Source organism: Gopherus flavomarginatus, chromosome 2 (assembly GCF_025201925.1).
Source record: "Gopherus flavomarginatus isolate rGopFla2 chromosome 2, rGopFla2.mat.asm, whole genome shotgun sequence".
NCBI lineage: Eukaryota > Metazoa > Chordata > Testudines > Testudinidae > Gopherus > Gopherus flavomarginatus.
The window spans coordinates 36,572,254-36,588,696 of record NC_066618.1 but is presented as its reverse complement, the minus strand read 5'-3'; the positions used below and the strand labels follow the sequence as shown (position 1 = coordinate 36,588,696).

The window sequence follows — 16,443 nt, the reverse complement described above, 5'->3', positions numbered from 1 at the left end:
CCCAAAAATAAAAAAAATAAAAAATAAAAAAAATCCAACCCCTTCAATTTTATTTTATTTTTTATTTTTTTTTTTAAAGAAAGCAGCTTGGTCTAGGAATTTACTTGGCTTGGCTGACATGGCCTCATTCAGAATGAGGTGAACTAGTGAAGGCAAAGCTAGAAGTTATTTAGTAATCTTACCTGTGTAATCTGTTTAAGTGAAGCCCTAGTTCCAAATTTCCAGGCTGCTTCCATTGAAACCACAAAAAATCTACATCTTTTTCCTATTAATTTTGGTTTTCCTGTAATGACAGCTTTTCATCCCAGCCTTTATTCCAGGTTAATGATTTTTTTTTTTTGGCCTAAAAGTTTATAATATGTGGCACAATATAGACCCGGAAAAGGTCCCTCTAGCTATAACACGTTTCATTGTGATACAGCAATTCAGTATAATCTGCATCACAATACATTGTCATTACAGCACAGAAGTTACCAATGAGTTTGCTGAAGCTTTAAAAACCTCAACACAAAAAATTAACTTTAAAAAGGATTGAGCTAGTAAGGATCACATGTCTCTCTATAAAAAGCAGATATACTGTACTATAACAATTGTATCAATCAGGTTAATTTTGAGAATAGCCAGTTGTATACCTTTGCATTTTTGTACAATACTGACTGTTCAGTACTTCAGTAAACACACTGTCCCAGAGAACAACTAGTGTTAAGAGTCATTATTACCGCACTTGCTTCCTGTAACAGTTCAACATGTTTTGAACTATCAACACCCAACAGGACTGCAGCATACAATTACATAAATGGCAAACATCTGTATTTATCTAGTTTCTACCAAATTCATTGAAGAACAACAACAAAATGTTTTAGACTTTAAATATTTGGATTCTCATTTTCCAAGGATATAAAAAGATATAAAACTATAAAATCAAGAGAGGGACCAGTTTAATATATGATATAGTAAACAATACTGGTAGATTTCCAGTTCTTCACAAATTGATACCAATTTTACTATTGGTAATCTGTCATCTGGCATGCACAGCTCAGTCATAAAACAGATACAAAAGAGTAATATTAAATGGATTTTGTATGATATCAAGGCAAAGATCTCAATCCTTAAAAAAATGTTTTTACATGGAGCGCTTGATAATGCAAATGCTTCTGAATATTAAAAGCATTTTTACATTCACCTCACATACATGCTGCAAAATTTTAGCATGTACTGTTTCAGTTGTATTACATCACTCATAACAATACAAACATGCAGAAAGTACACCACTTGTAAAAGACGGTTACTCACCTTTGTAACTGTTGTTCTTCGAGATGTGTTGCTCATATCCATTCCAGTTAGGTGTGTGCGCGCCGCATGCATGTTTGTCGGAAATTTTTACCCTAGCAACACTCGGTGGGTGGCTGGGTGCCCCCTGGAGTGGCACCGCCATGGCACCGGATATATACCCCAGCCAACTCAGTTCCTTCTTGCCGGTTACTCTGACAGTGGAAAAGGAGGGTGGGTTTGGAATGGATATGAGCAACACATCTCAAAGAACAACAGTTACAAAGGCGAGTAACCATCTTTTCTTCTTCGAGTGCTTGCTCATATCCATTCCAGTTAGGCGATTATGTAGGCGGTGGGGTCGGAGTGAGATGTGGCAGAATGCAAAACTGCTGAGCCAAAGGCTGCATCATCTCTTGACTGTTGAACCAGAGCATAACGCGAAGGAAAGGTGTGGACCGAGGACCAGGTAGCTGCGCGACATCTCCTGGATAGGTACACGAGCCAGGAAGGCAGCAGATGAAGCCCAAGCCCTGGTAGAATGCGCGGTGATGTGGCTTGGGGAAATATGGGTCAAATAATAACAAGTGTGGATGCACGCCGTCACCCAAGATGAGATCCCCTGAGAGGAAACAGATAGGCCTCTCATTTGGTCTGTTACTGCGACAAAGGTTTGGGGCGTTTTACAAAATGGTTTTGTCCGCTCAATACAAAATGCAAGCACTCTACGGACGTCAAGGGAGTGCAATTGTTGCTCCAGTGGCGTTGAGTGTGGCTTCAGGAAGATGACCGGGGGAAAGATGTCCTGGCCAAGATGAAAGGCTGAAATCACCCTATGGAGGAAAGCCAGGTGTGGTCACAACCGCACCCCTTCCCCGTGGAACATAGCGTACGGCGGATCCACCGTAAGAGCCCTAAGCTCGGAGACTCGTCAGGCCGATGTAATAGCTACAAGGAAAGCTGTCTCCCAAGACAGGTATAGCAGCGAGCCGGCTGCTAATGGCTCGAATGGGGGAGACCGAAGTCTGGTTAAAACCAGATTGAGGTCCGAGGTCAGGGCTGGGCAGCGTACTTGAGGGTATAAGCGCTCCAAGCCCTTGAGGAACCTCGAAACCATAGGGTTTGAGAACACAGAATGACCACCTTCGCCTGGGTGGAAGGTAGAGATGGCTGCCAAGTGTACCCTCAGTGATGATACTGCAAGGCCCTGCTGTTTGAGAAACCAGAGGTAGTCCAAAATAGAGGGGATCGAGACCTCAGTGGGAGAAGATTAAGCATTTCGCACCAGCAGGAGAAACGTTTCCACTCGGCCAGGTACGTTGACCGGGTGGCAGGCCTCCTGCTACCCAGGGGAACCTGCCGTATTGATTCAGAGCAACGTAACTCTGACTAGATTAGCCACGCAGCAGCCACGCCGTGAGGTGAAGAGCCTGCAGGGCCGGGTGGTGAAGCCTGCTATGGTCCTGAGTTATGAGGACTGGGTGGAGTGGCAGGGCAATTGGGTTGGCTATCGACAGGTCGAGCAACGTGGTGTACCAGTGCTGCCTGGCCATGCTGGAGCGATAATGATGTGCACTCTGCCCCTGCAGAGTTTCAGCAGGAGCTTGTGCACCAGCAGGAACGGTGGGAAGGCATAGAGGAGCTGGCTCTTCCACGGCATCAGGAGAGCGTCCGAGATCGATCCCAGGGGGAGACCTTGGAAGGAGCAGAACATCTAGCATTTCCTGTTCTCGCAAGAAGCGAACAGGTCTATGGGGGGAAATCTCCACTTCTGGAAAACAGAATGCATAATATCGGGGTGGATTGACCATTCGTGAAACAGGAAAGATCTGCTAAATCGATCCGCCAGGGTGTTCTGAACGCCTGGGAGAATGGACGCTACCAGATCTATCGAGGGGGCTATGCAAAGTCCCAGAGTTGGATAGCCTCCTGACAAAGGGGGGAGGACCGTGTCCCTCTCTGTTAGCCGAGGTGAGCACCCCAGCCAAGAGATGATGTGTCCGTCATCCGGGACATTGAGGGCTGGGGCGGATGGAACGGCATCCCTGCACACACCAGGGAGGGAGTGAGCCACCATTCTAGGGAGCCTAGGGTGCTCGAGGGAATGGTGACTATCGTGTCCATCAGGTCCCTGCCCAGGCAGTATACCGAGTTGAGCCAAACTTGGAGAGGATGGAGACAGAGCCTGGCGTGTTTGGTTACAAACGTGCAGGCAGCCATGTGACCCAGGAAACCGACAAGTGTGAGCCAAGGTCGTTGGGAAATTTAGTAGACCTTGGATGATTGTTGCCATTGCCTGAAACCGCCGATCTCGGAGGCCCCTCAGATGAGCAAATTGTCCAGATATGGAAAAATGCATATCCGACGTCGGCAGAGGTAGGCAGCGACTACGGCCATACACTTTGTCAATATCCTTGGGGCTGTAGAAAGGCCAAACGGCAGGACCGTAAACTGGAAGTACTGATGGCTGGCTACAAAGCGCAGGTATCGCCTGTGCGGAGGAAACATGGAGATGTGAAAGAACGCATCCTTCATATCAAGGATGGCATACCCGTCTCCGGGATCCAGGGACGGGATAATGGTCCCCAGGGATAGCATGCGGAACTTCAACTTTATCATAAACTGGTTGAGCCTTCGCAGATCTAGGATAGGGCTGAGGCCGCCCTTCGACTTGGGGATTAGGAAATAACGGGAGTAAAATCCCTTGCCCCTTTCATCCATCGGTACCTCCTCTATAGCTCCTACGGCGAGGAGCGTCTGCACCTCTTGTAAGAGGAATTGCTCGTGAGCGGAGTCCCTGAAGAGGGACAAGTTTGGCCCTCGGGCGCACCTTCAAACGTTTGTCTTTGGTCCCGGTGATGGTTTCGAGGGACTGTGATTTTGGCCCCCTTGGGGTCCTGACGGTGGTCTGCGACCACCTCGTCCGCGCCGCCTGCCAAAGTCCTGTCTTTGTCTAGGCACAGAGTATGGGCGGTGAGGCTGGGGACAGAAAGGCCTGCGTTGGGTTACTGGCATATGCTTGCCGAGAGAGAGCATTATGAACCTGTTGTACTTCAGGCTTTGCAGCCTGGAGTCAGCCTTTTCCGCAAAGAGGCCTTTACCATCAAATGGTAAGTCCCGAATGGTATATGCACCTCCGGTGGGAGGCTTGAAACCTGAAGCCATGAGATGCGCCTCATGGCAACACCCGAGGCCAGAGTCCTGGCTGCTGAGTCTGCTGCATCCAACGCGGCCTGGAGGGAAGTTCTGACCACCTTTTTCCCTTCCTCCAAGAGGGCAGCAAACTCTTGGTGGGAGTCTTGAGGGAGAAGCTTTGTAAACTTATAACACCTGGGCGGAGGTGGGTAATTATAGTGGCTAAGCAGGGCTTGTTGATTTGCCACCCGGAGCTGTAAGGCCCCTGCCGAGTACACCTTGTGGAAGAGTAGGTCCGTTCGCCTAGCCTCCTTAGAGTTTGGGGCTGGCGCCTGCTGGCCATGGCGTTCCCTCTCATTAATGGACTGGACGACTAATGAGCAGGGAGGAGGATGGACATACAAGTACTCGTACCCTTTAGATGGCACCATATATTTACGCTTGACTCCCCTGGCTGCAGGAGGGATAGAGGCTGGGGGCTGCCATATAGTACCGGCATTCGCCTGGATGGTTCGAATAAACAGTAGGGCCACTCTAGTAGGAGCATCCACCGATAGAACGTCCACTACCAGGTCCTCTACCTCCGGGACCTCCTCCACCTGGAGGTTCACCTTGAGTGCTACCCTCCTTAGGAGGTCCTGATGGGCTCTCAGGTCGATTGGAGGAGGGCCCGAGGAGGATGTTCGTGCCACCATCTCATCTGGAGAGGCTGGTGGGTGAACTGGGGATTCATCCGCATCAGTCGGAGGGGGTTGGCTAACCGTCGTCTCCGGCACTCGGTGATCTGATGAGACAGAGCGGGATGGAACTACTGGTACGCTTGGTCCTGGTGGTACGCCCAGGGTGTCCACAAAGACCACTGATAGGGTCCGTGGTCCTGGACCTGGGTCTCTAGGAAGACTCTGGTTGACACATCAGAATCGTGGTCCTGAGCCTAAGAGCCGTCCGCGTGGGACGACACTGATGCGTGTCTGGATAGCCATGGAGGTGCTGAAAAGCCCTGGGAAGAGTCTCTGTCTCCATCGGGCCTTGCCCTACTAGGCACTGGGGACCGGTACCAGGAGGCATACCGGTACCGGGAACAAGGTCAGGACCTGCGATCGGAGCGGTGCCAGGAGGTTGACCGAGATCTCGAGGCTCGACGTCGGGAGTGGCTACAGGAGTCACTGTTCCTGGAGCGTTGTCAGGAGCTGGAGCGGTGCCGAGAGTAGTGTGCCGGAAAACGGGATACTGACCGGTGCCGCGAGTGCAACCGCTACCGAGGAGCAGAACGGTACTAGGACTGCGAGCGGCATCGGGAGCACCGACGGGACCTGGAGTGTCTGCAGGACCGTGATTGTGAATGGTGCCGCTCTGCTGTGCTGACAGAGGATAGTCTTATCAAGGCAGGCTTGCCGATAGACTGTATTGCCCGCACCGGCAGTGCCAGGGGTTGAGGCAGCGTCAACTCTGCCACGGCAATCAGATCCCTCACCGTTGAAAATGTCTCCAGCGTGGAGGGAACAGTAAGCTCAACCACGGCGCGTGCCGAGGAGCTGTCAGGCACCAGACTCGACGGCCCTCGTGGGACCCGAATCGACGGTGCCGACGTCATCGGTGTCTCGGCAGGTATCTGTGCCGGGCGATCCAACTTAGACGAGCTCTCTGGCTGCGGGGCAGGTGGCACGGAAGCAGCATGAGTCAGTAAGCTCAACCATGGCGCATGCCGGGGAGCTGTCAGGCACCGGACTCGACGGTGCCGACGTTGTCGGTGCCTCGGCAGGTATCTGTGCCAGGCGATCCGTCTTAGATGAGCTCTCTGGCTGCGGGGCAGGTGGCATGGAAGCAGCAGGAGTCTTAGGCTTTCTTGTCCTCGGGGAGAGGGAGTGGTGCCGAATCGATTTCGGTGTCGGCCGGTGCCGAGAGGCCTTGGCAGTACCGGCACAGTCCGGTACCGAGGAGGCGCTTCTTCCCGCCGATTGACCAGTGCTCGGAGCCGAAGGCGGAGGGGTAAGAGCTGCCTCCATGAGGAGCTGCTTGACCTTTTTCAATCTCTGCTTAAAAGCCTTGCAAATGTGACACTTATCTGTCCGGTGAGATTCCCCGAGGCACTTAAGGCAGGAGTCGTGTGGATCTCCCATCAGCATCGGCTTATGATAGGCCGAGCACGGTTTGAAACCCGGTGAACTGGGCATGGGCCCCAGCACCGGATGCAGGGAAGAGGCTTGAACAATAAAGATTAACTATAACTTTGAACTAAAGACACAATCAAATAACTAGAGAACTATGAGTAGCTAGGGAGGTGGAGGTCAGTGAAACCGCACTCCACTGTTCCAACACGGGCGGTAAGAAGGAACTGAGGGGCGGTTGGGTCGGCTGGTGTATATATCCGGCGCCATGGCGGCGCCACTCCAGGGGGCGCCCAGCCGACCCGAGTGTTGCTAGGGTAAAAATCTTCCGACGAACGTGCACGCAGCACGCGCGCACCTAACTGGAATGGATATGAGCAAGCACTTGAAGAAAATTAAGCTTCTGTTGCTACTTGGCACTAGTAACAATGACACAGATAATGTTCATTATACCCTCCTCTGCTTCATCACACTGCCCTTTACAATGATGCCAGCCTTGCCTGCCCATTTGTCAGCTTCTTACATCTTCTCACACTGCCCCTTAGCACATAGAAAGCCCTTGATGAACTGATCCATAAGGCTATCACACACTTCAACATCCTTCAAGACCAGCCATTGTCATGATGCAAATAAGAAATCAGCCAATAAATAAAGGCTAGTTGGACAGTTGATGCCCAATCTCTCCAACAATATATTATGGAGAGAGAAGTAGATAAAATCGTGTGGGGGACTGATCCCTCTCCCACTTGTTTTACAGGTCACCTGCCTTCTCAGATAAAAAGCTCTTTTGGAAAAGGACGATGACTTTACGTGTATTTGTACAGCACTAATAAAATAGGACCCTGATGCTGACTGGGGCTTCTAGTATAAAACGACAATACTACTTTATTAATACTACTGATCCATTACTGTTCACATTCAAATATTGCAACATTACATTTCAATAAAATGAAATGAAAATAGAGACAGTGTAGTGAATTGTAGTTTATAAATGTGGCTGCTTATGACTGTCCTGGTAACAGTAGCCAAGATTGCTTCGCCACCACCACCACATTTTCAGCTGATTAGAAGGTTGTAACAGATCTTTGTGGGTGCAGACCTTTGCCAAAGTGACCCATGCATTCATCACTTTTTCACTAAATTATCACACTGTCTTCTCCTTGGAGATACACTTCTCATTTATTGAAACCCAAACTAATTTAGTTGCCAGCTTATTTCATGTGTTCCACAGTCTGCAAGGGTTCACATTTGGTTTGCATATTTCTCGCCATTTATTGGCTATGTGTTAGGACAAAAGAGACTTTGTCACAGTTATTACTAAGCAGTGCTGTTTTTTTATACTGTAACTAAGAGAAACTCTACTTGGTTGGCATTGACTATCAGCTTAATGCAGTGTTTCCCAACCTTGGACCCATGATGCCCAGGAGGTGCCTCCGTCAGCTTATGCTCCTACCTTTTCAAGCCTTGGGGGAGGAGTCACGATTTTTTCTTCTTAAATCCAGAGTTTGAGACTCAAAAAGTTTGAGAAACACTGCCTTAATCTAACCATAGCCCTCTGTGTTCTCTGGCAAGCCCAACCCATATCCTCTGCCTAGTTTCCCCAATTCTGTTAAGACTTCACTTCAGTTTCTTCAGCGGTCAGATGTTTGAATTTGGTGCCCTGCAACTGCTGGATCGCAGCAGAGTGGGTCTAAACAAAATGAGCTTATCTGACTTGATGATAAACACGCAGCACACATTAGTAGCTGCACTACTTAGGAAGTGCCTAATTCCCCAGATCTATTACCAATAGAAAATGTCACAATGTCACCCTGCCTTTCAGTTCTCCTTAATGCACAACTTGGTTTTCCTCAACAGTTTATGTAAGCAGCTACTACAGAGTTGGCCAATTGTATCAGGACCTGCTGACTTGTTGAAAGGTTCGGAGATATCAGGACATGTCTAACTGCTTTGAGTTCTAGCAAGTCAATGTGAAACCCCTCCTCTCCCAGGAAACAGCAACGCCTAGAAGGAAAGTGGGTGCTCACCAGTTCAGGCTGCCACTGGTGATAATGGAAAGTTTGATGAGCATCTACAGAAGGGAATAATTTAGGGAACTGGATCAGTGTAGGTACCAGGTCAGTGAAGTCTTTATTGCCAAGGAAACCCTAGTTTGCTTTCAGCACTCCTCCAAGGGTCTGAAGGAGGAATAAGGAACTGACAGGATTTAACAGAAACACAGCAGGGAAACAGATTGTGACAAGACATGCAGCCCCTAGTACCTCTCTATTTGCAGGTCAGGTGGGATCAAAAATTTCCACTTCCAGCTTTTCAGTGGATATTCATGTTTCTGCCTCCTTCCTGTCTATGACTTCACTTAAAAGGATCAGCCTCTGGGACTGGGATTGTGAGCTCCTATGCAGGCTTAACACAAGTCCCAGGGTTTGAACATGACCTGAGGTGATCTGGATACTGCTTGTTACTCCTATTTATATTACAATGGAATCTAAGAGCTGCACTCATGGACCAGAACCCCATTGTGACAGACACAGTACAAACAGAACAAAGAAATGGGGCCTGAATGGTCTTTTGGAGGGACTGGGCTTGAATGATGCAGTTACCTAGGTATGGGATCATAAAGAAGCCTGCCAGCGGGGGGTGCAGCTGAAATTACTACCTTGATCTCAGTGAAGATTTAGGCAGGGGATGTTGATAAGCTGGACTGCCAGAGAGATATTTTGGAAGTGAAAGTGACCCTTAAGAACCTTATAAAACTCTCTAGTGGGGTAGGGAGACACAGATGTCTATGAGAAGTTTTGGGTCTCCAGAAAAGACAAGATGTATGTGATTTTAAAGACTTATTCCTCTTCCTTCTGCCATTTCAACAAAACCAGAATAGAAGAGGAAACCATGATATTGGCTCCTACTCTGAGTCCTGAGTCATGTCATTTAGGCTGTTGACTGCCAAAAGTCAGCACGAGAGATTTTTTCCAAGACCAGTTTGTAGAGTTTGTCTGACTGAACTTCAGTCAACAACTGAATGGTCACCATGAATGAAGAGGATGAGCAGGCAGCCATAAGTATGTAAGTACCCCCTAATCCCATAATTTCCTATTTAAAGCAAGAGTCATAATGGAATGGAGAAACCATTTCCATCATTTCAGAGACAGAAAGGGATTAAGGAAGATGAGTGCCCAACAGCCCCTTTGCAGAAACATAGGGATCCTAGCATCTCAACTCAGGCCTCAAACTCCACTGAAATAATATTTAGAGTCTGAGATGTGAGGTGCCAGAATGGCTATTCCACTGGGAACACTCTCCTTTGACTCTCCGAAAAGCTGTCAGAAGTGAAGGCAGAAAATGAAAACATACAACTAGAGTGGGACAGATCTACTTTTACCCACTTCCCCTTCCTCTGGATGTCCCTGGAAGCATATGTTTAAGAACCCAAAGGGAACCCAAAGAGCCTCTGGAGAAGACTTAGGAGGTGGGAGCGCTGGATAAGTAAAGAGAAGTGACTGGCTGAGGTTTCTTGTTGAAGCCTACAAGAAATGGTCTCTGTCAGGAGGAAGCAACAAGGCTGCATAAATGTTGTTCAGCACAGCCAAAACTTCCTCACTCGCTTCTACCTCTGCTTCAAACTGGAATCCATCCAGAGAAATCTCCTGGCTGACGCCCTGCTGATCATTCTGAGCTGCAGAACAGGGAAACATGTTAATCACCTGATTCCTGCTAGCTAGCAATTTCTGCTGCTGGCTGGCTTCAACAAGTCTGTCAGTGGAAGGGCTCAGGCACACAACAGACTGCTAAAGTGAGTTGGAGCCAGAGTGGCAAAGCTCTCCTGCCTAGTTTCTTCTACTCTATAAGGAGTCTGGTAGCCACCCAAAGGTATGTCTACACTACGGGATTATTCCGATTTTACATAAACCGGTTTTGTAAAACAGATTGTATAAAGTCGAGTGCACATGGCCACACTAAGCACATTAATTCGGTGGTGTCCATCCATGTCTGAGGCTAGCGTCGATTTCTGGAGCGTTGCACTGTGGGTTGTTATTCCGTAGCTATCCCATAGTTCCCACAGTCTCCCCCGCCCCTTGGAATTCTGGGTTGAGATCCCAGTGCCTGATGGGGCAAAAATCATTGTCGCGGGTGGTTCTGGATAATGTCGTCACTCATTCCTTCCTCCGGGAAAGCAACGGCAGACAATCATTTCACGTCCTTTTTCCCTGGATTGCCCTGGCAGACGTCATAGCACGGCAACCATGGAGCCCATTCAGCATTTTTTTTTTTTTACACTGTTACCGTATGCTGCTAACAGAGGTGATACTGCAGCGCTACACAGCAGCATTCATTTGCCTTTGCATGACAGCAGAGACGGTTATCAGTCATTCTGTACTGTCTGCTGCGCCATTTGAGATGACGGTTATCTGTCGTTCTGTACCGTCTGCTGCTGTCATGGGTGCCCCTGGCTGAGGTTGGCCGGGGGCGCAAAGACAAAAATGAGAATGACTCCCCAAGTCAATCCCTCTTTTATGGTATCTAAAAATAGAGTCAGTCCTGCCTAGAATATGGGGCAAGTGTACTAGAGAACCAGTGTATCAGAGAACCAGAGAGCACAGCTGTTCTAGGTCAGATCCTGCAGACATGATGAGCTGCATGCCATTCACGGGAGGAGCCCCTGCAACAACCCCACCTGTTGCTTCCCTCCTCCCTCAACCTTCCTGGGCTACCGTGGCAGTGTCCCCCCATTTGTGTGATGAAGTAATAAAGAATGCAGGAATAAGAAACACTGACTTGTTAGTGAGATAAAATGAGGGGGAGGCAGCCTCCAACTGCTATTAGTCCAGGCAGGACATTAAGCCGTGTGGGGAGAGGAGCCCAGCATCCCGCTGCTATGATAGTCCAGGCAGTACAGAATCTTTTCTTTACACATGAAAGGGAGGCGGCTGATGGAGCTCAGCCCCCAGTTGCTACGATGAAGACTGTTACCAGCCGTTCTGTACCATCTACTGGGAATGACCGGGAGTCATTTCTATTTTTACCCAGGCGCCCCCGGCCGGCCTCACCTGAGGCCAGCCAGGAACACTCAGCAGACAGCAAGCATATTGTACCGTCTGCCACCGGGGAGGGAAGAGGAGCAGATACTGCTCTTTACTGTCGCAGCATCGTGTCTACCAGCAGCATTCAGTAGACATAGGGTGACACTGAAAAGAGGGGAGAAATGATTTTTTTCCCTTTTCTTTCACGGGGGGGCGGAGGGGGTAAATTGACGTGCTATACCCTGAACCACCCAGGACAATGTGTTTGACCCTACAGGCACTGGGAGCTCAGCCAAGAATGCAAATACTTTTCGGAGACTGCGGGGACTGTGGGATAGCTGGAGTCCTCAAGTCCCCCCTCCCTCCCTTCATGAGCATCCATTTGATTCTTTGGTTTTCCGTTACGCTTGTCACGCAGCACTGTGCTGAGTCCCTGCTGTGGCCTCTGTCTATCATAGCCTGGAGATTTTTTCAAATGCTTTCTCATTTCGTTTTCTGTAACGGAGCTCTGATAGAACAGATTTGTCTCCCCATACAGCGATCAGATCCAGTATCTCCCGTATGGTCCATGCTAGAGCTCTTTTTGGATTTGGGACTGCATCGCCACCCGTGCTGATCAGAGCTCCACGTTGGGCAAACAGAAAATGAAATTCAAAAGTTCGCGGGGCTTTTCCTGTCTACCTGGCCAGTGTATCCGAGTTCAGATTGCTTTCCAGAGAGGTCACAGTGGTGCACTGCGGGATACCGCCCGGAGGCCAATACCGTCGATTTGCGGCCACACTAACCCTAATCCGATATGGTAATACCGATTTTAGCGCTACTCCTCTCGTTGGGGAGGAGTACAGAAACCAATTTAAAGAACCTTTTATATCAATATAAAGGGCCTCATTGTGTGGCTGGGTACAGCGTTAAATCGGTTTAAACATGTAGTGTAGACCAGGGGCACGCTGATACAAAAGAAAGCTTCAGCTACCTTTGTGAAGGGACGCAGGAAACAACTGGAGAATAGAGCCAAACAGAGAACTGGGAGCCAAAACTTTTTTGTTCTTGACTGGCTCCTTGTCTGAAGACAGAACCAGAAGGAACATCCAACGGTTGCATGCACTATGTGAAACTATATCCCTGGAAGATTACCAAAATATTATTTTATGAATAAAGTAATACTAACTAGATCACCAAAATTGTCTCACTGTTTTCTATCAACATAAACCACGCTCTTTTTTACCCATTGAATACAATTGAACACTTAGAATATAGACAGTAATTCAGACTCAGACTTCAAGGTCAGAAGGGACAATTATGATCATCTAGTCTGACCTCCTGCACAACGCAGACCACAGAGTCTCACCCACTCACTGCTGTATCAAACCCCTAACCTATGTCTGAGTTACTTAAGTCCTCAAATCATGGTTTGAAGACATCAAGGTGCAGAGAATCCTCCAGCAAGTGAACCGTGCCCCATGCTGCAGAGGAAGGTGAAAAACCTCCAGGGCCTCTTCCAATCTTCCCTGGAGGGAAATGCCTTCCCGACCTCAAATATGGGGATCAGTTAAACCCTGAGCATGTGGGTAAAAATCACCAGCCAGCATCCAGGAAAGAGTTCTCTGTAGTAACTCAGATCCCACCCCATCTAACATCCCATCACAGACCATTGGGGCATATTTACCCGTTAATAATCAAAGATCAATTAATTGCCAAAATTAAGCTATCCCATTATACTATCCCCTCCGTAAACTTATCAAGCTTAGTCTTGAAGCCAGATATGTCTTTTGCCCCCACTACTTCCCTTGGAAGGCTGTTCCAGAACTTCACTCCTCTGATGGTTAGAAACCTTCGTCTAATTTCAAGTCTAAACTTCCTAATAGACAGTTTATATCCATTTGTTCTTGTGTCAACGCTGGTACTAAGCTTAAATAATTTCTCCCTCCCTGATATTTATCCCTCGGATATCTTTATAAAGAGCAATCATATCTCCCTTCAGCCTTCTTTTGGTTAGGCTAAACAAGCCAAGCTCTTTCAGACTCCTTTCGTAAGACAGGTTTTCCATTCCTCGGATCATCCTAGTAGCCCTTCTCTGTATCTGTTCCAGTTTGAATTCATCCTTCTTAAACACGGGAGACCAGAACTGCACACAGTATTCCAGATGGGGTCTCACCAGTGCCTGGTATAATGGTACTAACACCTCCTTATCTTTACTGGAAGTACCTCGCCTGATGCATCTGAAGACCGCATTCGCTTTTTTAATGGCCATATCACATTGGCGGCTCAGTCATCCTGTGATCAACCAATACTCCAAGGTCTTTCTCCTCCTCTGTTACTTCCAACTGATGTGTTCTCAATTTATAACCAAAATTCTTATTAATCCCTAAATGCATGACCTTGCACTTTTCACTATTAAATTTCATCCTATTACTATTACTCCAGTTTACAAGGTCATTTGAGAGAGACCAACCTAGTATGTAGAGATTTTCTTACTTCATAGTTGTTTTAAAGAAAGGAGGAAACTTATGAGCTTTGGTTTCTGTATACTGTAAAATTGACAGACTTCTTCCAGAATATGCAAATACATATCTTTTCTCTCTCCTGGCTAATTGGAAACTGAAAGCTCTAGCCCTTTTCAGTAGATAACAAATACAAGAATCATGAAAACTGTCTTTGCAGCACACATTAACTTCAGATGTAAACAATGAAAGGTGGAGCAGATTTCCTATCTTGTATTGTTTTCTTCTTTTTCCAGGTTGTTCTCTAAATGTGACACTGTGATACAGACACTTGAGTAAACTTTTTTTTTTTTTTAAAATCTGGACAGATGTGTCAATAGTTTTAGGTCAAAAATTTGCCAAGCTTACCAGCAATACATTCAAGTTCTACAGTAACAAACTATTACTACACTTATTCCTAGTTACCAAATAAAATGTTATTAAATCAGAAGGTTTTTTAAAATAAAAATTATCCTTTTCATATAATTATTTTCAGTTTTTTTCAAGTCAATTCAAAAATAAAGTCTCAGGCCCACACTGATGGGCTGTAGTATTTTGCAGGGGAAAGAATTAAAAACAGGAGGAAGACTGGTCTGTGATCTAAGCGAGAAGAGTAGTTCAACAATTTATATAAGGAGTATACACTGAGAATAAAGCAGATCAAGAAGTTTGTACTCAAGACAGCAAATAAGCCTGACATTTATTATTATGCATGAAGGTATTTCACCTCAGTATAAGATTTACACTCATGGAAACAGGAAAGATTTCATTATCTTAAAAAGAGATGATTATTTTGATATGGATCATTTTTTCTAATTACTACACACTCCTAAGGAGTAAAAAAATCCATAAAGCATGATAATGCTGTTTCCGAAACATGGAGGTGTTTTGAAAAATATCCCTCATCATTAATTTCACTTACTTTAAAAGAAAAGTGAACAGCAGACTCGGGAGGGTAAACAATGAAGTGTCTTAAGGTAAAACCAAAGCCCTGAGACGTCCTCCTTAACACAACTGTTTTTGGACCAGGCCAAGAGAATGTTTCTTCTTCCTCCGATGGTGATACAACTTCACTCTGCTCATTTCCATCTTTATGTTTTGACACCTAAAATAAGATTAGAAAAAAGTACTATATTAAAAAATATAGAATTTGCAATTTTGTTTTTTCTCTTAAGAGAATCCTTCATCTTCAAGAAATAAAATGTACAAGACAAAATACACACACAGGATCATTATATCATCAAGCTGTAAGTTTGCCTAATATAGTAAGACTTGTTCCACCAAAGATTAAATCTCAGGTTATATTCTGAATATAGTTATTTTTAAATTGTAAGTGAAGCTGTATGTATCTCAGAAAGTCAACGTACAAAACAAAAACAAAAAATACACCAAGCACTAGAGTTTAATACTGTGTACTGCACTAATCCAGTGAGATCCACACAGATTGCAAATCTTGTCTGACTTAGTTTACTCATGTACAAACACTAAGCTTCTTCCTGGGTGTCTGCTAGGATTCCATTTCAGATATTTACACAGCACAAACACATACATACTGTACATAGACTATGCTGTCCTGACCTGTAATTACATAAGAATGGCCTAACTGGGTCAGCCCAATGGTATCCTATCATCTGAGAGTGGCCAGTGCCAGATGCTACAGAGGCAATGAACTGAATAGGGCAATTTATTGAGTGATCCATCCCATTATCCAGTCCCAGCTTCTAGCAATCATAGGCTTAGGGAAACCCAAAGTATGCAGTTGTCCCCCTGACCATCTTGGCTAATAGTCACTGAGGGACCTAACCTCCATGAACTTATCTAATTCTTTTTTTTAAACAACCTATATTTTCGACCTTCACAATGTCCCATGGCAATGAGTTCCACGGGTTGGCTGTGCATTGTGTGAAGTATTTCTTTTTATTTGTTTTAAAACTACTGCCTATTAATTTCATTGGGTGACCACTGGTTATTTGGTTATGTAAAGGAGTAAATAATACTTTCCTATTCACTCTCTCCACATCATTTGTGATTTTATAGATCCCTAATACCTAAGTTGACTAGTCCAAGTCTTTTTAAATCTCTCATTGTATGTAAGTTGTTCCATACCCCAAATCATTTTTGGTGCCCTTCTCTGTACATTTCCCAATTCTAATATATCTTTTTTGAGATGGAGTGACTAGAACTGCATGCCGTATTCAAGGTGTGATGTACCAAGGATTTATATAGCAGCAGCATATTTTTGGTCTTATTAACTATCCCTTTCCTAATAATTCCTAACACTGTTAGCTTTGTGCACTTCCACTACACATTGGGCATATGTTTTCCGAGAACCATCTGCAATGACTCCAAGATCTCTTCCTTGAGTGGTAACAGCTAATTTAGACCCCACTATTCAGGGCCGGCGCCTCCATTTAGGCGACCGCCGGCACTAGG

General features: G+C 46.3%; 1 protein-coding gene across 7 annotated transcripts in view; it reads right to left on the bottom strand.

Moving 5' to 3' along the window:
- ARHGAP21 (Rho GTPase activating protein 21) overlaps positions 1 to 16,443 on the bottom strand; it is a 219,631-nt gene that overhangs the window by 112,564 nt on the left and 90,624 nt on the right. For all 7 annotated transcript variants that reach the window (XM_050938980.1, XM_050938985.1, XM_050938984.1 and 4 more), the window contains one exon: positions 14,933 to 15,115. In XM_050938980.1, coding sequence (XP_050794937.1) covers positions 14,933 to 15,115 — 183 coding nt within the window. The remainder of the gene's footprint in view (positions 1 to 14,932; positions 15,116 to 16,443) is intronic.